The sequence below is a fragment of the Rhipicephalus microplus genome, chromosome 1 (assembly GCF_043290135.1).
Source record: "Rhipicephalus microplus isolate Deutch F79 chromosome 1, USDA_Rmic, whole genome shotgun sequence".
NCBI lineage: Eukaryota > Metazoa > Arthropoda > Arachnida > Ixodida > Ixodidae > Rhipicephalus > Rhipicephalus microplus.
In genome coordinates, this window is record NC_134700.1 from 234,226,946 (window position 1) to 234,253,944 (window position 26,999).

The 26,999-nt window shown below is 45.2% G+C and overlaps 2 protein-coding genes across 6 annotated transcripts in view; one reads left to right on the forward strand and one right to left on the reverse strand.

The window, feature by feature from the left end:
• Window positions 1-711: 711 nt before the first annotated feature.
• LOC119166349 (uncharacterized) lies at window positions 712-16,491 on the reverse strand. Its single transcript, XM_037417938.2, has 7 exons — window positions 16,356-16,491; window positions 15,853-16,020; window positions 12,522-12,650; window positions 11,411-11,887; window positions 10,385-10,696; window positions 2,395-2,623; window positions 712-1,662 (listed from the first exon to the last, which is right to left on the reverse strand). The coding sequence occupies exons 2-7, from the start codon at window positions 15,958-15,960 to the stop codon at window positions 914-916; spliced, it is 2,004 nt and encodes a 667-aa protein (XP_037273835.2). The 5' UTR covers window positions 15,961-16,020; window positions 16,356-16,491; the 3' UTR covers window positions 712-913.
• Window positions 16,492-16,726: 235 nt separating this feature from the next.
• msn (serine/threonine-protein kinase msn) overlaps window positions 16,727-26,999 on the forward strand; it is an 84,209-nt gene continuing 73,936 nt past the window's right edge. For all 5 annotated transcript variants that reach the window (XM_037412308.2, XM_037412309.2, XM_075891623.1 and 2 more), the window contains exon 1: window positions 16,727-17,093. In XM_037412308.2, the coding sequence (XP_037268205.2) occupies window positions 17,031-17,093 (63 nt within the window). In that variant the 5' untranslated portion in view covers window positions 16,727-17,030. The remainder of the gene's footprint in view (window positions 17,094-26,999) is intronic.

Genomic DNA, 26,999 nt, shown 5'->3' on the forward strand with positions numbered 1-26,999 from the left:
CTAGAAATGTGAACGGTGCCACCGGTGCGAATGAACGCATGCAGGCTTCTTCGGAAGAGCATAACGGATTCTGTTCAAAATTTCAGCTCTTTTCACGCCAGATAGAGATTTCTTATGATACTATGCGGATATGATTGTTATCACGTGATCTACAGCTTGTTTGGTAACTTATCTCATTAGTTGAGGTTAGCGACATTCTAGGCACTCTGGCCCCACTGCTATATTTTACTGCTCCTGGAGGGCTAAAAGCAAAGCCAAACAAAAGCAAAAACAAAAAAATGGCATTAGTGACTGTACAACTTAGTTGTTGAACATAACTTCTGTTGTAAATATTATCATTTTAATGATATTAACTATGGGTGATGGTGCAAGTATGCACTTGTATTTGGTAGAAAATGGAGTTGCATGAGTGCATTTCATGCAACCTGATATGTATGGGTGAGAAGCATGAATTTGCCTGTACATACATATTTGCACTCGGTTAGAAATACCTTGATATGATGGTATAGTTTATATAGCATGCAATATTAGTCATTTACCTCCAAAAAATGCTTCTGGTCAAACTACTGATTTAAAAAAAGTAGCTATATTTTGATATAGCACTTGCTTGCTCCTGCATAAATTCAGTATATTCCCAGCATTTTTTTCGGACTGGCTGATAATTTTTTGAAAGTGCCACTTAACATAAATAATAGTGAAGGTACATAGAAAAAACAGCTATTGGGTTTTATTTGTGCATAATGAAAAAAACAAACAAAAGCAACATGTAAAATGTCAAAATGCTAAACAATGTTTTTCAGCCCAGGGAAGCCTGCGTCCATCTGCAGAGTCAAGCTCTACTGCTGCCTCAGCTTCTTTATAAACGCCTTCACTTGTTTGTCCTGTTTGGCTTCTTTCCTGCTGTAAGTTGTCATCAAGTTCCTAGGCTGGTGCTAGACATGCTCATCATGTCATAGAGGGTCTGTGGATCTGTCACCGTGACACTGTCGTCACTGTCGTCACTGTCTGTGTCCGAGTTGTATTGTGGGTAGAGAGGCGGATCAGACTCTAAGTGGTACCTCAGGTCTTGTGTCAGGTCTAGTGGGCAGCCTAGGTGCGGGTCCAACTCCGCCTGCACTCTGTTCTGCATTTCAGCTGGGATGTTTGCACGCATGGCCATTTCCATGCGCGCTTGCATGTTTGCGACTTCTCGAGGCTGCATGGCCAGCCTGCCGTGTTGGCGGGGAACCTTGTGAGCCTCGACTTGCATCTTGTGTGGCAAACTGGCATGCGTTTCCACCACCACCACGTCGTTCGGCACGTTACTTGGTATCCCGGCTTGCTGCTTATCAATCATGGAAGCCAATGCTGGCTCCAAGATTGGCATGCTCTCCTGCGGCAGTGCCACTGAAGTCCTGCAGGCCATCTGTATGCCTGTACTCTGTCCGCTGGGGTTCCAGCCTCCGCTGTGCTGGGTGTCGTCTAAAGGCTCATTTTTGGACAAATCTGGCAACATCTGCTGCGGTTGCTCTTCTTTGGGTTTGTTTTTCTCATCCTGTTGTTCTTGTTCCTCTTCCTGACCGGCGGGAGTCAACTTGATTATGTGCGGTGCTGGCCGCGGCGGAGGTGGAATGCCGCCTAGTCGTCCCGTGCAGGATGTGCTCGATGCACCAAGGGTGAGACCTGTGGGAAGACAACAATGGTTTATTGGGCCACAGCTATGTATTTTCAACAGCAAAGCATGTCAAGCTGATCATTCCAGCTTCTCATGCTGGACCTTTATTGACAAGGATACCTGCCAGGGTAACTTAACGGCTGAGGTGTTGCTTTTCTGAGTACGAGGGCATGAGTTCGATTGGTGGCCACTGCAGTCTCGCTTTGGTGGGGCCTCAACGCAAAAACAGTCTTGTACCTGAATTTTGCTTCATCTCAAAGTTTCCACGTGATAGAAATTAATCTAGAGTCTTCTGCTGAGCCAACTGAATGATTTTACATAATTTCATCAAACTGTATGAAAATTAAGTTCCTTTTTGTGCCAAAATTTTGTGCAAAAGTTGCCAGTTTTGCCATTGCATGTTTTCTAATAGCAAAGTAAGAAAACTTTCTTGTTCATTCTGTAAAGTACCGAAAAGAATAGGCTAAAGCATCAACAGCAACATCACTGAAAAAAAGCCACTATGATCAAAGGAACTGGGTTTCTCGCGAATTTGCATGATTCAAAGTTTGCTGCTGATGCATTGTGTCTGCACTACGTCGTGAGGTAAATCACTGTTAGTATTTCACAATGGGCATGTACATAGCACAAAACAGAAATAGAAAGGCATGCCATTACCGCATCTCCCGTTTTTCCGTGTTATGCAAGCCCAGTTTCAAAGGTTCGTATGTTGGCAGACATGCACAATTGTCAGCCATTACCTTGGTGCGAGCGCAGGTGGCTGGCCAAGTGTCCACTCTGAGCGAAGGCCTTGTCACAAATGAGGCAGTCATAAGGGCGCTCGCCCGTGTGCATGCGCATGTGGTTGCTCAGGTGGCCCGTCTGGGTGAAGCGCTTCTGGCACACCGGGCATGCGTGCGGGCGTCCACCAGTGTGAAGGCGCATGTGGTTGTTCAGGTGCCCACTCTGAGTGAAGGTCTTGGTGCACACCTGTTGGACGTGTCCAAACACACAGTATTGTCACCGCTTATATTAAATGAAAAAGCAGTAAAAAAGTGCAGCGGTGTTCTAGTGGCTAAGGTACTCGGCTGCTGACCCGCAGGTCGCTGGATAGAATACCGGCAGCAGTGGCTGCAATTTCGAGATAAGTGAAAATGCTGCAGGCCCGTGTGTTCAGATTTTAGTGCACATTAGAGAACCCCAGGTGGTCGAAATTCTTGAAGCCCTCCACAACGGCATTTCATCCTCATAATCATATGGTGGTATTGGGACATTAAACCCCAAGTATCTATCAGTTTAAATGAATTTAACTTGGAGCATATGTAACATGCAACAGTCACGTTAACGGATCAAGAAAAAGGCTAAAATATTTATCTGCATAAAATATTGTGAAATGGAAAGAAGGTCATTTTTATGACGTAATTGCTGACTATTGTAACAAATAGATAAATGCTTTGCTGGCAACAAATATAGCACATTATTTTCATGTGAATGTTTTCATCATATTTTGACCTAGGAACTGCAGCTTACCATGACTCGGTGAACACTAAGTGTCCAAAATTTATATGATGATATCTCGCATGAAATGAATGTGTTCATCAAATTTTTATCTATAAACTGCAGCTTACCAAGACTAGGTAAATAAATACGAAATCCTCAAAATTTATTTCAGGGTATCTTGCATTTGAGTATTTATGTGCATAACGTTTCAAATGGACGAATTCATTGTTAACAATTGCAGCTTGCAGCGTGAACCACAATTTAATGTTGCAGGCCTCTATAAGCTTTTCCTCCATGTTTTTTCTTCATTCTCACAGCATAGAGAGACATAGTGTAATAATTTTCTTTAACCGTTGGTAGAAAATTTTCTCTTCAAATATTTTGTCGCCTCTGAAAGAAAGAGTAATGTTGCAAGTTGAATGCCAAATACATATTTGTGTAAACAAAGTGATATTATACCAAACCACAATTCATCACCGCCACATGTACCTAGCTCACTTTTATGGAAGTGTGAAGTGCTCGCCGCTAACGTCATTGCCAAAAAATAAATTGTGAAGTGCGGGACATTTTTTAGAATTTTTGTATCCCTGTGGAACACGCAACAATAGCCCTTAATGTGGGACAATTCTGCGAATGCACGGGGCTGTCCTGCACCGAGTGCTTTTGTTTCACGCATAGGCGGAGAGAACAGGGGGAAGCTGAGGGGCTCGGGCCCCCTCTGGGCTGCATCATGAGAGACAGAGGTTCCCCCCCCCCTCCCTTGGCACTAGCCTGAGATATTTTTTAAGAGCCTGATCTAGGCTCTCAACCATTGTCAGCAGACTTTTCACCATCCTGTCTCGCAGCTATTTTAAGCTATCAAGTCATAGGGTGTGTTGTGACCGGCGCCGGAGCTGAAGAGGGAGCGGCGCTCCTTTAATCTTCAAACAAGTAACCGAACGACCGGCTGCCTACTGTTAGGACCGGCGCCAGGTCTGACAATGGATCGGCGTTCCTTTTGATGTTCCTTTTTTAGTCGCCAAACGGGTTGGCGGCCTGTGTCCGCCATGTATTGTTCCCCCCTGGCCGGAGGGTGCGGCGTCTTGCCGCCACGACACCGTGAGCAGTTCGGGAGACCACAAGTGCAGCTTCTTCTTTGGAAGATGACGGCGGCGGCGGCGGCCGGAAATCGTCCCGCTAATTGAACGAGTCGTTCGGCGACCATTTGAAGCTTGTTTACGGCGACCCTTTCGATGGATGCAGTCATCAACTTCAGACCCCTCGCCCAGCGACACCCCCTTGACGAGGAGGAGCCACGTTCGTGCCACATGGCCGTGCAGTGACCACGCTTCAATTTTGAACGTTCACGTGGACCGTGCGTGCTCGTCACCCTCGCGGGTAATGTGTGATCCGTGGTTGGACGGTGCCCTCTGTACGCGGTCCCCGATCTAGGGATCTGGGGAGGACAGACCCTTTATAATGAGCCCCCACGGCTCATTCGGTGTGCTTTTTTTCGAGAAGAGAACCAGGCAGAACAGAGCAGAACCGAGCAGAACCATGTAGAACCAAGCACCATGGAGCGCTATGTTAGGCAGAACAGAGCAGAACCGAGCAGAACCATGTAGAACCAAGCACCATGGAGCGCTATGTTAGGAGTCATGTAGAGGCCTGCCACGTTTGAGGGCTCACCGTGTAGGGAGTTCGCAATGTATATATTGTAAATAAACCCTCTTCAAGTCTCTCTTCCTCCTGCCTCGACAACTTCATCCCGGACCTCCGGTGTCTGGAAACCCCGGTCGCAACAACTGGTTGGCAGCGGTGGGATACGAGTCTGCGACGGAGAGCGACATGTACCGGAGGCCAGCCGAAAGCCCTGGAACTCGGCGGGATCGAAGCAGCGTACCACCACCGCACGTAATGGGGTGAGTGCCTGGCTTTGTGCTTGAGATATATCGAGTCTTTTAGCCTAGATTCGTTAAAAGATAGATATAACCAACAACTGCCTGGCCACTGTGGTTGTTATCTCAGCACAAGGCAGCACTGGATGATTATCTGAGCAAGTACGCTAAAGCAGGAAAGCTTAGATGATTCAATAGGAACAAGTGGTAATGTTTCAAAATTTCTAAGGGTACGTTGCGGGTTAAATTTTAGGATGTTGTAAAAAGCAGGAGTGAAAAATTAACAAGAAAAAGTAGAGAGGGATGTTGGCCACGTAGTGCTACTTGGGTGCTTAAGCTTGTGGTCTCCGCTGTGAGATTTGCCAGGCTTCAATTTCTCTAGACCCAGAATTGAAACGCTGGTGGGTTTGTGTTTTGTCACAGCTGAGCCAAAGCAAAGTAGTCGCCATGGATCTTACGAGATTGACGAGAGAGGACCTGCTGAACCTGTGTTGGGATCTGGAGCTAGATTTTAATGATGATATGCCTGCTTCTAAACTCCGCGAAGTGATTCTCGAAAGCAATAGTGACAATGAGGAAATCGAGCACTTCGGGAATATGTACTTATTGGACCAGGAGGAGGAAGTACAAAGGGCGCAAAGAAAGGAAAGATGGCGCCAGGAGGAATTGGAAGCTGAGCGCAGGCATGAAGAACATATAAAAAGGATGCAGGAATTAGATGAAGAGATAGAAAGGCTTAATTGTGAATTGGTGGCATTGCAGCAGAGTGGTCAATCCATAGATGTAGCGCACGAACGGTGCGATGTAGCGGCGGTGCCATTTAAGACCGAAGCGAAGGCTACAGGTCAGACATCTGTAGATGAAGTGCACGAACGGTGCGACGTAGCGGCGGTGCCGATTAAGGCCGAAGAGAGGGCTACAGGTCAGAAATTTGCAGATGTACCGCACGAACGGTGCGTTTCAGCAGCGGTGCCGTTTAGGGCCGAAGAGAGTGCTGCGGGTCTGATATCTGTAGATATAGCGGCGGTGCCGTTTGAGGCCAAAGAGAAGGCTAGTGCCTGTAAGGGAATGGAACAGGTTTTAACCCATTCTGAGGGAAAAGAGCTCGCGGTCACAGCAGGGTGTGAGGGTTCCGTGGTGGTGGAAACGAAGTTAAGATTAACAGAGTGTTCCATCGAACCTTGCAGCCCTGTAGACCATGTTGATGAGCGTCAGAGGCGGACGAAAGGCTCCAGGTTTGGCACCAAGGAATGTGCCAAACGGAGAAAGCGTCCGAAAAACAGAAGCGCGGCAAGGCTCGCGATCAGCGCGGCGCGTTTGACGAGGACCTTCAAACGGCGTGGCGGATTTGCGAGAAAAGGCCCGTTGTCTTCTCTGACTGGCTTAAATCGCATGCGTCTGAGCGGCCGGAGAGTAAGGAACAGAAGTGCGCAATCTACGCGGCCGCGGTCTAACGATGAACTGATAGGCAATCATCAGGACTGGGCGCGCGAGATGGCGGAGGAGCATATCGGTGATGAAGAACGTCAGAGTAGGACGAAAGGCTCCCAGGTCCGCACAAAGAAGCGTGCACAGGGGAGAAAGCGTCCGAAGGGCAACAAAAAGGCAAAGCTCGAGATGAGCACAACGCATTTGAGTAAGGGTTTCAAACGGCGTGGTAAAATCGCGAGAAAAGTGCCGTTGTCATCTCTGACGGGTCTGTATCGTATGCGTCCGAACCGCCGGAAAAGAAAAGCGCATCGTACGCGGCAGTGTTTGAAGGATAGATTGCTAGGCAATTATCCAGACAGTCCGCGCGAAAAATCAGATGAGCATGTGGGTGCTGGTGAGCATCAGAGATGGGCGAAAGGCTCCGTAGACGGCACCAAGAGACGTGCAAAACGGAGAAAACGCCGTAAAAACAGGCAGGCAAAAATCGCGACGCGTTTGAGGAATGTATTCAAATGGCGGAGCGAAATTTCAAGAAAGTTGCCGTATCGCAAGCGTCCAAGCGGCCAGAGAACAAAGAAAAGAGAAGCGCATTGTGTGCGTAAGTGGTCGAGGGGCAAGAGACCCTTCCGTTGTTCTCGCGGTGCATTGGACGGGGTGCGGGGCAAAAGAGTCGGTGGTTTTCGAGGGGCAGGAAGCGACAGCAAGTCGGCTTCGAGGAACGTCGCGGGGTTCGGTAGCAGGGCGATTGACGCGTGTTGTAGACCCCGCTTCTCGAGAAAATCGTTCCGGGCGCGACCACCGCGAGTTCGACTCAGAGTTGTTGCGAACAGCTGTTAGCCTCTCGGAAAACGTCGACTCGGGACTGTTGAAAGGAACATTTTGTTTGTTTTTGTGATTTTGTAAATAACTCGTTTGTACTTTGTTTTCGTTAGCGCTCTATCATTTTGGTAGCCTATATGCGTTGTATAGATCTATTGGAAGGATAGTGACACGCATTAGAGCGTACAGAATTAGGCGTTTGTCATCGGCACCGGAGTTGGTTTGTATGCGTCCGAGCCGCCGGACAAAACGAAAAAAAAAAAAAAAAAGCACGTTGGGTAGAAAGGCAGACCCTTTCGTCGCTCTATCGACGGCATGTTTGATGGACTGCGGGAGTGCGAGGTACTCAGCGAGAGTAAGAACGCAGGTTGTCGGCGCAGAGCTTTGCGGGGGTCGGAGGCGAAGCGAATGGGTTTTGCCATTGTTCCATTTCCCGTTCGCCTAGAAAGACCCACAGGGCGCGACACCGCGCGTTAGTCCCAAAAAGGAGTAGACATCCGTGAGCTTTTGACGATGGTCATTAGTGGATTTATTTTGTTTTGAAATTTGCTTTTGACTGTTTAAGTTGTTTTGGATTTTAATGTGTTTTTTAAGAATCTCGTCTACCAAATAGTGTTTAGGTAACACATTTTTGGTTTTGTTCATTTCTTGGGCGTTGTACGTTTAGCTAAGGTAAGCGTTGTGCGATTGCATAAACGACACGCATAGGAGCCTGCGTCATGGTAGATACGTGTAAATGAGCAGGAGCAACGTTATGAACTAATTATGACTGAGCGTAGAGACGCAAAGTTATTGCTTGCGAGATTTTTCAGGATTCATGCGAAACTTTTTTTGTTGTTCATTTAATGTTTTGTTCGCATGTGTCCGGTGTGTAAGAAAAGCTAGCTCGTGAGTTTATATGTATGCTTTGTGAAAGTGGCAACAGCAAGGGAACGGTTAGGTGGTATCTCCTCCAGGCAGGAGCACTGTGATGTGCGTTTGCGGATGTATAATAAAGATGTTCCTAATGCAGGTGCAGCACGGCAGTTATGCTTTCGTCTTCTCAAAAGGAATTGACGACTGGCTTTGGCGGCACTAAATTTCGGGAACTAAAAGATAGCGTGAAGTAAAATGCTTTATTTTATGAGTATGATACCTGGTGGGTTACGGCGGATTACTCACGCAAGCACTCGGGTATGCCACGGTGAGCGCATCACTTGACAATTAGTTTTCTTGAAAGCAGTTTGATGGGAAGATTATTATCGGATCGGGATTAGGAGTTTTGGTGAAACCTCAGAGAAACGTCCCGATTGCTGCTTTGTGTTTGGTAATACTGCTTAAGTAAGGTTGCTTTTGGATAATTTGTCGGACTCGACGTGTCTCAGTGCGGGCAGGGTGCTCTCCCGTGCCTGTGGTGGTGTGTATGAATGCTTTTCCCAGAGGGGAGCCACAAGGAACGAGAGGGAAAGAGTCCTTGGCTGGGCGTCATCAGCAGTGGCCTGGAAGACAGCACTACACAGCGACACTTCGAGCAACCTGTGCAGCTGGTCACCCTCAGGTCGCTTCTCCCGCCGGCGGACGAGCTGTTGTGACCGGCGCCGGAGCTGAAGAGGGAGCGGCGCTCCTTTAATCTTCAAACAAGTAACCGAACGACCGGCTGCCTACTGTTAGGACCGGCGCCAGGTCTGACAATGGATCGGCGTTCCTTTTGATGTTCCTTTTTTAGTCGCCAAACGGGTTGGCGGCCTGTGTCCGCCATGTATTGTTCCCCCCTGGCCGGAGGGTGCGGCGTCTTGCCGCCACGACACCGTGAGCAGTTCGGGAGACCACAAGTGCAGCTTCTTCTTTGGAAGATGACGGCGGCGGCGGCGGCCGGAAATCGTCCCGCTAATTGAACGAGTCGTTCGGCGACCATTTGAAGCTTGTTTACGGCGACCCTTTCGATGGATGCAGTCATCAACTTCAGACCCCTCGCCCAGCGACACCCCCTTGACGAGGAGGAGCCACGTTCGTGCCACATGGCCGTGCAGTGACCACGCTTCAATTTTGAACGTTCACGTGGACCGTGCGTGCTCGTCACCCTCGCGGGTAATGTGTGATCCGTGGTTGGACGGTGCCCTCTGTACGCGGTCCCCGATCTAGGGATCTGGGGAGGACAGACCCTTTATAATGAGCCCCCACGGCTCATTCGGTGTGCTTTTTTTCGAGAAGAGAACCAGGCAGAACAGAGCAGAACCGAGCAGAACCATGTAGAACCAAGCACCATGGAGCGCTATGTTAGGCAGAACAGAGCAGAACCGAGCAGAACCATGTAGAACCAAGCACCATGGAGCGCTATGTTAGGAGTCATGTAGAGGCCTGCCACGTTTGAGGGCTCACCGTGTAGGGAGTTCGCAATGTATATATTGTAAATAAACCCTCTTCAAGTCTCTCTTCCTCCTGCCTCGACAACTTCATCCCGGACCTCCGGTGTCTGGAAACCCCGGTCGCAACAGGTGACGAAAATTGCAGCTCTTGCACGGCTCTTGTGCTAAGTATGGGATGTATGCAAAAAAAAATTAAAGTTTTGTTTTATGGAACAGACAATTGCTTATTGTCTTCTTAATATTTTCTACAAGTCTCTCTCTCAATATATATATATAGAGAGAGAGAAAGAGAGAATGTGCAAGAGCAAGATGGGTGCCCTGCCCCCTATGTTCCACAAGAGATAACAAAAATTTTCAGAAATGTGCCACATTTCACAATTTATTACTTTTTGGCAGCGCCCCGAGTTCAGTTTTATCTGGCTACTGTGTTTGACGATCTTAGCTGTACGCTCCCCAAGCTTCCGAAAAACCTCCCACGGGTGTCTAGTGGTTATGATACTCCACTGCCGGCCGATCATAAGGTCTTGCGACTAAAACCCAGTTGCGGTGGCCATATTTGGATGGCCAGAGGCCTGTGTGCTTAGATTTAGATGCACATTAGGAAACAATAGAAGGTACAAATTTCTGGAGCCCTTTGATACGGCGTCTCTCATAATCATGGCAAGGTTTTGGGATGTAGAACCCAGACAATTATTTGTTAAACTTCCGATAAGGTCCGATCGTCACATAGTTCAGGGGTGAACTTCACCGATGGTCACCATGTCTGCTTGGGCACATACCTGGCACTCGAAAGGGCGTTCACCCGAGTGGAGGCGCATGTGGTTGGACAGGTGGCCACTCTGGGTGAACCGCTTGGAGCAGACGGTGCACTGGTAGGGCCGCTCGCCCGAGTGCAGCCTCTCGTGGTTGTTCAGGTGGCCACTCTGGGTGAAGCTCTTGTTGCAGTACTTGCACTCGTACGGCCTCTGATTGGTGTGCATGCGTGTGTGGCTCAACAGGTGGCCACTCTGCGTGAACTTCTTCTTGCACACCTGGCACTCATAGGGCTTCTCGCCCGTGTGGAGTCGCACGTGGTTGTTCAGGTGGCCCACCTGGGAGGCAGCGCAACCAAAAAGCTCAACATTGCTGCTCTTAATTTTATGGCGACATGCGCTAAAGCCGCTTTCCCAAGTTCTCACTGCGTCGTCATGACATTTCCTTCAAGAAAAGAAAGCAATCGTGCAGCAGTAGGCATAAAAAGGATGTTGAAAAACTGAGTATGTTCTGGGGAGGGGGTTCTTGTGAGAAGTTCTTGTATAGTATTGAAGAACTTAAATTTTGTGCCTTCATCACATGAACAATGTAACAAAGGTGGGAGAAAGAAGGAACTGACCCAACTTCCATTTCATTTTTTTTTGTGTATATTACTGAAATTAATAGCAGTGAAATTAGCCGGTAAAACAGTTGAGCCGAACCAAGAAGGGCCTGAAAATTTCTGTACTCCAAGTATAATGTACTAACAAAACTGCATGTAAAAGAGAGAGCAAGATTCACGCTACACTTTGTGCCATGTTCTTGGCAATAATTTTGTACACAGTACATTCTTAGCTTCCCTGAACTTGCTCATAGTACCTTTTTTACCCCAAGTCCCCCACACGTGGATATCGGCGACATGCCAGCACCAATTACCTGACAATAGGTAAAAAGCTGCAGAATATGAAGTACAAAATTCCCAATAAGTGCAGCAGAAAATGTGTATGAACTACAAATTTAAAAATGGTGCCCACTTCAAAGCAGTCAACTTTACCGTAGCTATAGGTATGCACCTGTTTAAACTTCTTGGTGCATATGTAGCAGGAGTGCAGTGTTCCCTGATGGGAGCCCCGGCCTGATGAGCTCCGACGAGATGGCGCTCGCGGTGGGGGTGGTGGTGGTGCGTCGGGCAACAGCGGCAGCGGTGGAATCTTGTCGTCGTCTCCAGAGGCCATTGAATGGCCCTCCCCCGTGAATGGGGCATGGAGCTCCATGTGTCTACGCAGGTGCACGGGGTGCTCGAACTTCTTGCCACAGACATAGCACTGGGGCCGCATGTATGACCCCATGGAAGCCCGCTTGGAGCGTGTGTTGTGCGCTGGCCCTACCACAGGATTTGGAGGTGGAAACGAAGGTGGTGGTGACGCATCCATTTGAGAGGTGTCAGACGGAGGCCCATAAGGTGTGGGCATAGGTGCTACCACGCACTCGTATTGCACGGGCATTGAGCAGAAGTCCATCAGGTGCATTGGTGGTGTGATTACAAAGTCCTGCACAGTAAGTGCATGCACACTAGCTATTTTAGCCATTCGGTGGAATGCCATAAAAAAGTGCTAGACAGAGTCATAATAATTCGTTTGACTGCAATATACTCGTTCGCGGTGATATTCTGTAAAGATACAGACTTAAGATGGTACAGTGGGTGAGTTTTTAAAAAATAATTTTTGATGAAACGGCGCATTACTGAACGTAGTACAAGAAAAGGATTGTCAGGACATGCATTGAATTTTCTGTGCACTTCTTTTCTTAAACAACGTTTAGTAACACACTTTATCATTATAAATATGAACAGACCAAACAAACAAGCATGAAATGTCAATTTATTGAGAGCGACCATATATAGCACTAGCTGTCAGTGGAGTAGCCAGGGGTAAGACAACAAGCCCATGCCCTCCCCCTCTTTTTTTCATTGCCACGGCATGCAGTGCGAGAAATGACCATTTCAAAGAGGTGCCCCTCTTCGAAAACATATCTGCCTACGCCCCTGCTAGTTGACCCTCTCAACACGTAACTTTCAAATTTTAAATGCATTGTAAGTAATGTAAACACGTGAACAGTTTCCTCATTCTATGTGACCTAGTTTTTTATCACACTAGCTGTGTATGAACATCAGTAAAGCTTTACCTGCATGCTGTCGCCATTCATAGCCATGATTGCTTTGAACGGATTGGTCTCCCGGCAGACCAAGTCCCGCTTCTGGCACAAGGACAAGACTTCACTTGCCGGAAGAAGAATCGGCCAGAGAGCAGGTGTCTGCCAGTGAAAAAAGTACATCTGTCGTAGCTCGAGGCGCATCTCGGTTAATAAGTAAAGGCCAGAACACTTGCACTTGTATCAAAAACTTTATTAATGACTACAACACAGAGACAACAACAACATGTAAAGATAGTCTACAACATTCAAAGGGACACTAACGCAACTATTAAGTCGATGTTGTTTGTTGAAGTAGCAGTCACCTCGTAGTGTTACATTTGTGCCAAAGAAGAGCTTATTTTTAAATAAAATTGCGTTTTAGTGGCCTGCATCGGGTCAGCGTACTTCAAATTACCCGTCTCAAGCAGGACGTTTCGCGTCACTGCTACCGTGCACAACGTTGCCTGGTTTTATTGTGCGCCACCGACACCAGTAGCAGCAGAATGAAAGTAGTGGAATCCACAGCAGCAACAACGACCATTGAACTCTTTCGTGCTATGGCCTCCGCGATGGCAGACGTGCTTGGTTCAACTGTGCCCCAGTAGATGGCATGACCTGTCCGGTTGAACCATTCGCGCCATTCCCCATACTAACGTCCGGTAGTTTTTCTTTTTTCCATGAAACTAACAAAAACAATTAAGTAGCATTCTATTACACCTCTTGATGCACAGGAGGTTCTTTACTTAGTGCAGCTAGATCGATTACTAGTGAATAATTGTAGGCGGTATGTCATCGGGATCATTTTGCGAATTTCTTAGTCCTAGTGGCGCATGTGTTTTCGTCCATTCACCTTAATTTCTCGCTAAGTAGGGCACTGTTGATAATACTGTCACTTTCAACTTGAGCTTTCACTAAGATGTAAATTGCCATTTGACTCTAGTGTCTCTTGAAAGTGATGAACTAACAAGCATAGAAGTAAATGTGGGGCCACTTGGTCTGGCATAAACTTTATTACTTATGACTCCAACACAAAGACTACAATAACAAGGAAAGTAACTGACAAAATTCAAGGTGTTCAACAAACACGAACCGAACTAAAAGTTAGGCAAGTCGGTCTGGCATGATAACTGCAAAGAGTTTTGCAGCTCGTAAACTGGACAATGTAACAGGGTAATCCTGTTCTTCACACAATGCGCGATTCAATTTTCTTTTCTTGTTTTTTCAGTTAGGTGAAGTAACTATGTGAAGTGAAATGCACCAACACAATGGGTAAATAGGAAGAGTCAACTTGCATACACAACTTCTTATATTTGCATCAGAGCATTCATTTAGCCATTAGCAAAACTATTTTGAACCAGAACTGTGTTCTCAATACTACAGAGAGTAGAACGAAGTATATTAAGGCATCAGCTCAGAGCTGGTGTGCTCAGACTTGCTTTGTTCAAGACACCGAGGTACAATCCTGTAAATCAGCTGTGCCAAGTTGCTGCTAATCTAATAAATCATCCTTCAAGACAAAAAATGACTTGTCTGTGACAGCTTATTTATAGTGTTGAATTTCTATAGAATAAGAATTTTTTAGAGCGACAGCTATAAGTTATGGAAATTCATAATGTATGAATAATGCAGGTCCAGTGGCTATTAACAACTGTTTTTGCTTGAGCAAGTATAAGAAGTGTAAAATTGCATGCAAAGCTGGATGCTTCAGTTTTTAAGCTATGACGCGCAGCACGCACAGAAAAACTCAAGATGTTATATATGCCATACCATATTTTAAAAGTGATCAAGCACTAAAGCTTCAGTATGTTAGATATCTGTACAATTAATAATTTAGTGCATGCTAATTAAGTGTGTATTGCTATGTCCAAGTGCATGAATTAATGCAATGCCTGAAAAAGCACCCGTAGGCAACTATGTGAAAGGTCATTGCAAAAATGTAATGGTGTAATAATGTTTATGACTCCATTAGTTAAACTGAAAATTTCGACATAGTGCAACAGATCAAGATAAAAATCTTTGTTGAATGCAAAATTGCAATATGAATTTCAATGAGGAAATGAAAGCAAAAGTCTGTGCACCATGTCTGTGCACCAAAGAAGTGTGTATCCCATGTTATGGAGTACATCGTGTGCTGATTCTACCAGTGTACACCACATTGTACACAGGGCTGTAACTGGAAGGGAGTTGGTGGGGTTCTAATGCGCTCCTCCCCAAATTTTTTCATGCTTAGTTTTTTGGGTGATACAAAAGTATTCATGCACCTTCACATCGGCCACCAGTTGCCAAAGTTAGCCATTCTACACATAAGCACACCCCGAAATAAATTCCTGGGTACGGCCTTGATTGTATGTGGAATGAAATTACAAAAGAGAAAACATTTAATATAAGAAGTGATCTAACGCCCAAGACACCCTAATGTGTTCATATCGCACATATTCTTGTGTGTGAACTGTGAAATTGACCATTTATTCATCTTCATGATTCGCAAAAAAGTGTGAGCTTTCATTTCCTTCCAAATGCATGCACAACCTACATGTCTTCTAACATTTGTCCATCATTCAAATCACTGTCTTTTTTTTTAATTTAAAATCTAAAAAAATTGTGTCCACATGACCAACCACAATTTCATGTGATCACATGTGTTCACCAGCACTCTGTCCTATAAGTTTTCAGGTTGGCTAACAACATACCTCGCATTTCAATACGATTCCTCCAATTACTTTCCCATATTCAGCTAGCTTTTTTCTAGGCCCTGAAATTTCGGGGACATTCGGGATAAAAATTTACACTATGGCACGTCGATCTCAAATGGATATGATACCGTGCCTAAATTCGTCGTTCATTTAAGTGCATGCCCTAAATTCTGACGCTTTCGCCCATAAATGCTTAAGAAATGCGCGATATGTGCGCTTGTGTGCACGGCGCCGTCTCGTCTGCATTGGGTGATCGCCTACAAAACGTCGCGGTCTTGTCTGGAAAATTAATGACGCATTTTTCGAAGTCTAAACCGACACACACGATTGTATATCCTACTAAAAACAGGTAGAAGCCGAATTCGATCACTTTCGGATAAGCTCACTTTATTACGGCTCATCGATGGAGCACAGGCAAATCATGCGCGGGTGTGCAAAATTATTAGTCCTCCGTCTAGCCCACGTCGACAAGCATGGAAGAGCCGGGGCATCGAGATGATGGAGGCACGATTTGAACGACGGTTAGCGACTGCCGCCCAAACGACTACAGAATGCGGTGACAACAGATTTTTCTTTCTCGTTTTCTAATGAGAGGCCCGGCGCCTGTAGGGAGCAGAAAAAGATCTCACCCGCGGATCCAAGCCGTCGTCTTTTTTGCTGGCCCGCTGGCACGGCTGACGTCGCTGAGCAGGCTCGATGCACGCGAAGCGCGTGCCATGGCTTGTGCGCGCGACCATAACCGCCACCAGCGTGGTCCCTCCGTTTTCTTACCACTTGCCCCCGACAACAATCGGTACCTGTAACCAAAGATGAGCACACCAACATTCCGCAACAAACACCAGACAACGATCGAGTGCGTCAAATGATCGACTACTATAGCCACAATCGTCGGCACCTGCGACACAAATGCTTACAAAGACTTCACTATCTAATACTTAGCATTTAAAAACCGATCCCGAATCACTCGGTAAAAGATCACTTAGTTAGACTGGTAGGAAGAAGGACTGATCGTGCTGTACATGGACGATTCCAGGTGTTTTCGTGCATGCACGTACACAATCGTGCACGACAAAAGGTGCGGTACCGCTTCTGTAACTTTTAAGGCCCATGATAACCGTGCAAACGAGCTTACCTTGTATCTGTAAAGCCCATCTTAATCGGTGTAATGAATTCGAACTCATTTTGCGACCGCTTTCACCCAGAAGTTAAACAACGCTAGTTTAGCTTTCTGCTGCACAATCACGTGCGCGCGCCCACAAACCGAAACTAGCTGTGCAACTTGGTTGTCCGATTAGTTGCACGTATCCGGCTACTGTCATGGTGCAGTGTTATCTATGTTTGTGGAGTTCGGAGGCTCCTTAGTTTCTTTGTACTCTTTTATAAATTGTCGCATTTATTAATGTATTGTAACAAAACGCTTATGAGTCTTTAATTATAAAACTGTTCTTCAATGTACTGTATGCAGCGACCTTATACGGCCGTCGTAATAGTCACGCAAGCAAAGTGTGGAGGCGGGGAAAGGCTTGAAGCCATTGCAGCAGGCTTGTGGTTGATGTAGAGCAAGCATTGACGGCCGGTTGTGTTGGTGAGGTGTGTGAGAACATCTGCAATGAGAATCGTGAAACTACATCGTGTTTGACACTGTTCACCCGAGTAACTGTGTAGAACTAATGTGACGTTACACAGCTACGCTCGAGCCGGCCGGAGTCCCTTTCCGTGTTTTATTCGGCAAGGGAGCCTCCGAGAAGGCTCCGAGGGGCGCTTGGGATCTTTTGTTCCTATCGGCATTCTCGCTGCGCTCAACGCCATGGCGCACACTCAGCCGAGTGTAAACTGCAGTCTGGATGACATCGACCTCAATAGTCTAAAGGTATGTGAGACTCTTCTCTCGGCGTTAACTGGTCCTTCACCTAATTTGTTAATGATTGAGCGTATCGGAGTTCCGCAAGTGTCAAGTCGGGCCCTCTACTTTCGCCAGTTTCCGTCGAGCGGATCTGCAACTTCCTGGCCCCCTTTTAGGATCGTTATAAACGCACTCAAGGGAACTGGAAGGCCTCAAATATCTTGGAAAAATAAGTGTACTGAGAGTCAGCTGGGCTGCCGGAATGCCTCCTTGTGTGCTAGGCCTAACACTTTTGGACATCTCGCTAGCTAGTGTGGAGCCTCCGTTCGACATGGAGAGTTATCGTGGACAGTCCCGATCACTGCTTTTTTGATCTGTTAACACTCGGGAGTAAATGCACGCTTGTGGACAGTTTGAACGCCAGCACATAGTCCGAAGGAGCCACTGTTCTAGCATTCGAGAAAGCGCCGCTCACGCCCAACCGGAGGCGAGATCAACATTTCATGCTTTCTACCTTCACTTCCGGCATGGTTGTGTCTCTGCCGCTGTTTCTTGGGTTTCATTCTTTCTCTGTGTGTAATCGCGGGTAGCACCTGCAAAGCGACGCATACGTCCGCAGTAAAGAACTGTTTGTCCCCTTTTCGTATTGTATTCGTTCCGCTGTGTCAAACTTTTGTGTGGGCCCTGTCGCCACTCGCGCTGCTTCCGTCACAACAGCGACTAGGCCGATGCCCTGTCGCGCACGGCTCGCTTTATCGGATGCCGATTCCCCGAGAAAGAGCACGCCTTCTTCTCTGCATACTTTAGCGCGGGTGGGGTATTTTCGTCAGTGAGGCAACTTGATTTTTTTGTTTGTTTTTTTGACATGGGCTACAATTGGGTTCTGGTTAAGTGCATCTGGGCGTGTCGTAGCTTTGTTAACATATAGTATGTAGCTTTCAGTTCGTCACCGTTCCAAAGCACAGCGAAACCACGGCCAACATTTAGCTTTCTCTATTTTCGCGAAAGAATGAACAAGGTATGGCAAGGAATTCCCAAGTACAGGAGGGTTCGTTGCTCTCAGATCAGGTTTCCATGCGTTGCAGAATGTTTTGCTGATGTTTGTGTGCCTGCATTTCGTGGTTGTGCGTAGCTGCTGAGATTGCTTCAGTTCCTGCGCCTCTCCTGAAGGCGTATTCGTGTGCTGCATCTGTAAATAGCATTGAAACGTCCTGCGGTATATTTTTTCAAGATTCGAAAAGGTAGGAAAAAAAAGTGTAGTAAACGAACTGTTCAATGTTAGTCCAAAGTGTGGACCAACTTCGAGACGTCGAATACTCGTGTTTGTTTTCTTTCTGCCTACACGCGATTATTTTTTCTTTTCTTAGAGGGACAGCACACAAGAGCTTAGTTCCGCCAAGCATGCTCGTCAGTGATTCGTAGTGGCCCGTCATAATCACTGGAGTTTGTTACCTGGAATGTTGCCCAAGTGGGTCGCGATAGATGATCCCAAATGAGTCACAACATTGTGTTGCAGCCATTTGGCATGATGCCAGAAAATGAGTACAGATTGCACTGCATCCTCGTTGCAACGCACCGTGATGAAGTGTCTAGATAAAATACCAGTGTATAAGCCGAATATAAAGTATTCGTAATAGGGACTCAACAGTATAGCTTTTATAGTATACACCGTACGTCAACATGGCATGGAAAATAGTGTTTGACGGATATTGTTATTTTGCGCTGTCTCTCTGCATGCAGTTATGAAAGTCGGATAAGGCCGATTAAAATTTGATATAGTTTGTATATATCATTCGTGAATTGGTTTCTGTAACGTGGTATGACAAAGGGTTGCTTTTAATCAGACTGGCATGCAAACCTTGTTTTGACTGCACTCTTGGGACAACGTGGGGTGTATTATGATTTGATGTTATTACTACCTCATCACAAGACAAATCGGCGCATATAGAGTCGGCGCATATAGAGCCCCGCCTCCTTCCTTTGTGTATTGAGTAGGGGCTGAATGTTTCTTCAATAGGGAAAAGATATATATTTTTATTTTGTTAAAGGTAATCACGAGTTTAGGGTCCTTACAGCCTTGAAATGTTTCTTTCAGTTTTATAAGTTCCTGCATACGAGCTGTCGACATACGAGCTGTCGATTACATGTGCGTTCATAAGTAGAGACCGGATTTTTAGGCACTAAAAAAAATGCCATTAGGCGCCAAAGACAGGCAGGTTCGTTTTTGGCGTTTTAGGCCTTCAAAACCATTAATTTAGGCACAAATTTCTACAAACATTGAAATAATTTAGAGCGACGTCGGTGACTTGTATGTAAGACATGAAGACTATTGAAAATAGGCATGCATTTGGCCAAGCGATTCGCAAATTACAGTATTTCGCTTATTACTTGGCATGGTGCGTTAAGTGTCCATTGTCCAGTCGACACTGTCTCTTTTGTTTCATCGTGGCTGGAAAGGGCAGCGCAGGAGCCAATAACCAGACCACTGATATCCCAGAAGAGAGGGATGCCAAATCCAATTGCTTAGGATCAATTTCTCCCCTGTCGGTGAACACCTTAGAGGGCTCCTCACTAGGTTTGGGCATTTCAAGCTTACAAGCGTAAGGGATGCACTGGGCACTCTGGATGATGCCTTTTTAAGATTTTCAACACTGCATGTCGCAGAAAAAGGCTGAATTTCTACTGAAAGCTCCTTGCCCTTCTTGCGGGTGTCCGCCGCGAAGTGGAAGGAGAGACGTACAACAAAAATGGTCCTGCTTTTACGTCGCTCCTTTACGTTAACATTGGTGCTCTGACGTCGCTCACCATAATCTCTTCATCAGAACTTGGTTAAATGCTAGCTATTTCTAGAAAAACAGACAAAAACTTGATTGTATCTTGCATTTTAAGCAGTACATCATTAAGCATTGCATTTGACATTATTCTAGTTGGCATGTGTACTTTGTGCGTTCTGTTATGTAGCATGAATGAGAATTACTTTGGTTTGGGCTAGCTGCTTCATATCAATTTCGAAGGGAAGTGCAAGGTGGAGGCGGTAATGTTGTAGGCCCATGTACTCAGATTTCGACACACATTAAAGAACCCCAGGTGGTCGAAATTTCTGGAGCCCTTCACTACGGCGTCTCTCATAATCATATGGTGGTTTTGGGACGTTAAACCCCGCATATCAATCAATCAAAGGGAAGCGCAAAGACAAAGGGGAAAGAAATACAGCGCTATTTGTCTGTCTTTTTTTTTTTTTTCATGTCTGCATTGCCCTTTCAAGATGAGTATAATGAAGGAAAGCTAAGAAAAATAAAACCCGCAAACTGAAAGTCAGCTTATTATTTTTATATTTGTTTTCAATAGCCGCGAGATGCTACACACTAATCCGCCTTCATTTCGTGTCCACCTCTGTGAACCAGTGGCTTGGGTTCTCCGCCGCTGATCCGAATGTCGCGGGCTCGATTCCGATCGCGGTGGCCGCATCTAGATGTAGGTGAAACAGTAGATGATGAAACGAATGAGTGAATGTCAAAGAACACCACATGGTCAAATTTTCCGGAGACCTCCACTACGGCATCCCTCGTAACTCTATCGGGGTTTATTCACGTAAACCCATACATACTAGCACCACTACTATTACTACTACCACCCCATTTCGGTTGCGTTCGTCTTCTCGCAGTTCGTGCATCGTGCCTTCACCAACCCTGACAACGCTTAGATTGGGTTTGGTGCGTCATTTCTGACCACAGCTTAAGCGGAGCGACGTCGTGTATCGCAGTCCGATACATGATCCATGCCAGCCTCTCCAAAAGTGCGCACACTGACTGATCCATCACACAGAAACGGTTAATACACAACAGAGAATGCCTAAACGACATAACATCGATGGTGGTGTACATGCACGAGTAGGCTGGGGCACGTCATTCGAGTGTGACCTTGTTTACGCATGATGTTCTTGGTGCGTATACATCATGAGACCCTCCAGCCCCGAAACCGAAGAGAGCAGGGAAGGAATTAGGCTTGCGATGGCTACATTGTGCGAGAGGCAAGGGATTCAAGCTTGCCTCTTCGCTTCGTCATTTTGTGGATCGTAGCAAACCAATTTGAAAAATTATAGTGGTAGAACGCTTTTCATTGGGCATGCAAGAACTTCTAGTGTTTAACTACAACTTCTTATGTCGCCTAGAGAGGGATGCTTAAAGGAGTAAATTATAAACAAAACAAAAGCCGCGTGCAAATCACATTTTTTTACCCGAAGGCACTGCAGAAGATAGGTTACATTGTAAAAAAGAAGCACGCCTTCATTGATACAGCACACTTGTTCTCTCTTTTAAGCCATTTCATTTGGTCATGAAACTAACAAAAATGAAATAATATAAAAGTTACATACGATACGACATTCTACAATCTGAAAACATTTACTAGTGTATAAAAAGGACTGTTAAGTACATTTATTTTTTATGCAAGTTTTATCATTAAACCCTTCACATAGGAGCATTAACTGCAGTTTTATTCGACGCAATAATTGCGATTCCCATTCTAGTTCATTCTTCATGTTGGTACAACTGTCATTTTTTTTTAGTAATGGCTTATGACAAACGTTACCACCCTGTTCTGCATTTCTTCATGTTTGTCACTTAAAGACATATGCCAAGGAATCTCATACGGCACAAGCGTATTCGGGCACAGGAAGAATGTATGCTAAATACACCATTGATTGCAAACATGCTGGTGCCTGTTTCAGGCTTCGCTGTACGAATTATAACGATTTGGTGGTTTTTGCCACCGCTGAATCAACACGAGCATTCTATAAGTGGCCCTCTATGGTTTTTCATTCATTCTCCACCTAGCCGCGGCTGTTCATAAAAACCTGCTGTTTCTTTCCCACCGTAACACACAGGTTTTCAGGGGGGTTGTTCAGTTCCTTCAGGACACTGTGCAGCTGTCTGTAGAAGACGGTCGCCGCGTCCTGGGCCATAGACGCCACTTTTATTTTCTTATCCCATCTTTAATTCTCTCTCCTCATTCGCCTGCAGATGCTGAGATGTGCTTTCACTTAAGGCTGCAGAAGTAGCGTCTTTTGCACTCCTCATGCTCTTCCTCCAATCGCTCGCAGCATGTCAGCTCTGTGGTATATGGTGGCCAGCAAGTGCCATTTCATTGCGGTCAGCAGTTATGTTGCGAAAGTTGCTAGAAATAAAGGACTCCGTTGAACCTCGTAGTGTTTGGAAATAGCAATGTCGCCTCTTGTATATGAATAACGGTTTCATACCATGCTTGAAAACAAATTTTGGGCTTAAATAGCGCTCATGTAGGTGCTGATTTGGAAAATAGTCATTTATAGGCACTTATAGGCACTATAGAAACACTATAAAAGCCCTTTTTAACTTCTAATTCATGCTCATATATCAAAATGGCACGATAGGAACGCAAGGAACTAAATGGACATTTGACTATAATGCAGTCTCTATTCATAAGTGTCTCGAAATTCGAAAAATCATAAGCTTTAAACATTATCAATCTCATTACTGCTCATTATTTCAAAAGTTTGACCTGGTATGTGCAGTTTCCAATATAAAATGCAAATGTTCAAAAATTAATTAAAATACATTGGGGTCTTTCATTTTGATTAATGGCTTTGGTCTAGCCAATGAAAAGTATTTCAAGACTGTTAGTAGAGTCTGAGCGTTGTTTTCTCTTAAACAACCATTCCAAAATGAGATCGAAAAGGTGAGACGAGTGGTCAGTCCTGGTTAAGTCGCCTGCCTTGGAGCTTTTCATTTATGCATTGTCTGGGCTTGATGTATTTACCAAGCTACCTTGTTTATTGGTGTATGCAGCCTTGCTGTCAATTTATAAGTGTCATATCATTATCGGGCTTTGCTGTATGTTATCTGGTGAGGTAGGCACGTTCGTAAAATATTATATAGACCTGAGAATTTGTAGTAGGCAGCCATATACTGACCTCTAGCAATGAATGTGCTGTATACAGAGAATTTCAAGTAATTTCTAGGGAGAAATGTGTGATGCTTAATACCTCTATAATTACTCTTTCATTGATGTGAACATCTTGGCATTACTAAAAATTACTAGATATGCTAAATATTAGATTAATCAAAGAAATGAATTTAATTAGCTGTTCAATTAGAGGACACAGGTAGCAGGTTCAAGTAGGCAAATTAGTGTCCCTTCTCTGGATACTCGATTACCACTTTGAGATTTCCAGAAAACAGTGGCTGATAATATTTCGTATAACAAAATTAGCTGGCCAAACCAAAACTGAAGCATATAAGGCTGCAACTACAGTCTCCAGTCGAGACGCCCGAAATGCCTACACTGTTACTGATAGTAACTGCAGTGGTGTTTCTTTCGCATTTGTTAATCTTCATGCATTATGTGCATTATTCAGGCTAGTGCATCCCACACACTCGTTAAGTGAAAATCAACCGTTAATGATAATGCTTGCTCAATGTGGGGGTACCAAGGGGTATGGTAGTTGCTCTCTTCGGCACTCTCGTTTCATCAGTGATCAGATTTGATCACTTGATCAGATTTTATCGCTCTGCAAAAAGTTACCAGTTGTCACTTTTTGTCTCAGTGACATTTGGCTCTTGAGAGGGAAGACTTCAGTTCTCTTGTTTGACCCAATTTCCTGTATGCTCTAATTAATAGCTGATTATCTGAATATCTTTATTTGCTGCTGTAATTAATACAAGCAGCCATATTCGGTAACTGCCACCCCAGAAAAAGTTGTGCCTTTTGGGCTTTGTGTTTACGGAGTTTATTTTTCTTGAAATACGGTAAATGTTTTGAGGCTCTTTATTCTTTTTTTCTTCTGCAGGAATTTATTAGTTATCAGAGTTTAATTTGTGTGAATGAATCCCCGGAAGTAAATCTGACAATGCCCCAGTATCTTAAATACAAGAACATAAGAACGTACAAAGCTTATTTTAGTATCCTAGAAGGTTTGGGTGCACAAACACATGTAAACAATCACAAATACTCCAGACAAGACACCCGTGTTTGTAGGTTGTTTTGTATCCTTAAAGGGCCACTCACCAGGTTTGACAATTTTGAGCTGACAAGCGCAATGCGTAGACGAGGCGTTCATGATCACGTCTGCCAAACTTTGCAACGCTACGCGCTGTGGAAATACGTCAAATTTCAAGATGAACGCTGCTCCCCCTCCCTTCTCCTGCACGCGCCCAGAGAATAAGGGCATGACGTGCGCGTATAAATGGCCATACGTACATGGCAATGCAGTGACGTCGTTGGTCCTCTACGTAGACGACTCTGCTCTGACGTTGCAAACTGTGGCACGTGACATGGCGAAAGTTATTTAACACGGCATGCATAGTTTATTAAATTGTTGCTTGAAGAGATTAATAAAGCTCTAGATAAATAATGAGACGCAATAAGGGAATGTGAGCGTCTTCTTTCCATTCTTCTCCCGTGAATTGCAACGAGATGAGGGGTTAATGTGTCGGCGTTTCGTATGCGTTTGTGTCCCCGCAGTCAGCACATCGAGCAGATGACCGCCGTGGAATGCTCCTACGCGTTCGCGCAACCATTGTGCTCATCTACTCTACCGCATCTAAGAAAGCGTTTCCAAACCATCCTGCAAAAACAGGCAGAAGACCACAAAATAATTCTGGTCAACAAAGTAACGCCGCTCACGTGCTCGGGGGTTGGACTTGTTTGGGCACGTCACGCGCACGTGACCTCATGGTCGCATGCCAGAGAGGGTGAGGAAGAGATCTGCCTTGCGAGGAAACCCTTGCGAGCGGCAAGGGTTCGCCTCCTCTCATCCTCATTTCCCGCTGCTTCAAAAAACCTGTTTTCTCCGCTCGTGATGAACCGATTCAAAATATTTTTGTGGCAAAATGTTCCTCATAAAACACCCTACAGCTTCCACTGTAACCAAAATTTGGTATGGGGCCTGGTGAGTGGCCCTTTAAAGAGTTCCTACAACATTTTTTCAGCATGGTCAGAAAACGACGCCAAGCAGTCGAGGCTCCTGGGAACACGTGAGCCAATTATTATAATGAAGCACGCTACCTGGAATTCACGTTTAATTCTCAGTGAGCTTTCGCTTCTTTTCACAAATGATGCCGTATACCCGTATTACTGCACCACACACCCAAAGTTCACAGTCGTTAGCTGATCTGAGCTTTACAAGCAGCATAGTTACCGTGGCTGCAGTGGGGTGATGCCACTTGCACTTGGGCTCGCAATTACACTGAAAGTAAGCCACACATTCGGTGAAAAAACCAACTGTGCTCCAAGTCGTGAAGCACACTGATAGACGCATCTTCTTGCCCCCTTGACATTTCCCTCCTTATGTAGCTTTCAGTATGCTCCCTGGAACAAATGTAGAGAAAAAGCGACTAAAGGGGCCGACAGCTGGCTTGAATGTGTGGATAAATCCTGGTAGAAATAGAAAGACCTTGAAATATATTTGCAGATTTCAGCATGCTTTTCATGTTGAGTAGGATTTACGTTTTTGAATTGCATGTAAAAGTAACAAAGACCAGTATGTCATGCAGCGTAGTGCTGAAGAGCCTTGAAGCTGGCTACATGACTACACATTTTGCTGTATGCAGTCACATAGTCTGATGGTGTCATGTGTACCATAGTCGCTTTAGTCCATGCTGCTTACGAGGTAAAATTAGTTGCTCGGTGAAAAATCAGCATTGCCTTTGCAGCAGCCAGTGGGTCATAGCAAGCCACAGTGCATGTACATGGAAAGCAGGCACGTGCAGTGAACCACTGTGCTTAGACACAAACCACTCTCGCGCTCATTGTTTGTAGCATGCGATGTCACATGTGTCTACAACTTCATATTCTTTGCAGATAAAAAAAATTGTTATTACAAATGTTTCACAGACTTTTCCCCCTTTTTCATTTTGTAATTAGACACTGCCCGGTTAGTTTTTCATCGCACAGCAAGAAATGGGTACCATAAAAGTTGGTTGAAAGGCATGTGGTGAATCCCTGTAGCTCCGCTCGTGCTTGGTGGATTCTGAAAACTTTTGAGGTGGTCAATTTATGCGGCAATAAGCTCTCTTAATGAAGCCATTAGTTAATAATTGAGAAAAAGTGTGGCAAGGTTCATTTAGTCAAAAGTATTGAATCCGTTTCATAACTTAAAGGCTCGTTGTAATAGATGCAGGCATGCTTTAAAGAGTTACATATATTCGACAGCGTTTATTAGCCTGTGCCAGGAAACTTGTATAAAAATGTCTTCTCTCACTCCCGGGAACCCTACATCGACGACTGCTCTCGCTCCATGCGGAAAAAGCACTTTGTGGAATGTGCGATGAGTGCACTCAGCACAATGTTTTTGAAATGAGGTAAAGTTACATTGGCAAAACCAGCTGAGGTGTCAATCACCACTTAGAACATGCCCTTCGATGAAAAACAGAATAGGGCTATAATGAGTTTATCAAATCGATTCAAATTGTCAAAAAATTTTATACCAGCAAGTGTTGATCATATTTTTTCGGATTTGTCTGAAAACACAGAGCCCTACTAATGTTGTAGCGCGCTGGTATCAGAGTTTCCTTTTACGTAGGTTGATGTGCTGCACCAATTGGGCCATTCCACACCAAACTACCCTTGTTGCACCAAAACATTGTTTTAATGCAGTCTTGTGGGCCAGTTGGTTACACATTTCTATATGACCACACTGTACAAAAACCTAAAAAAAAAAACGGAGGAAGCAGGAACACGAATGCTACATAGTGTCTTCTTAGTCAATCTATGTCAAGATTTAGTGTGCCGACATCATATAGACAGGTACTTTGTTTCAGTTGAACTCGAAAATTAGGCTATGATCATTTCTGCTCAGGCAACATTTGGTGTACGTGCTCTGCTGGTTCTCTCTACTCATGGCAATGCGAATTGCGGGAGAAGGTTTAGTGAAAACATACATATCATTCATCGAAA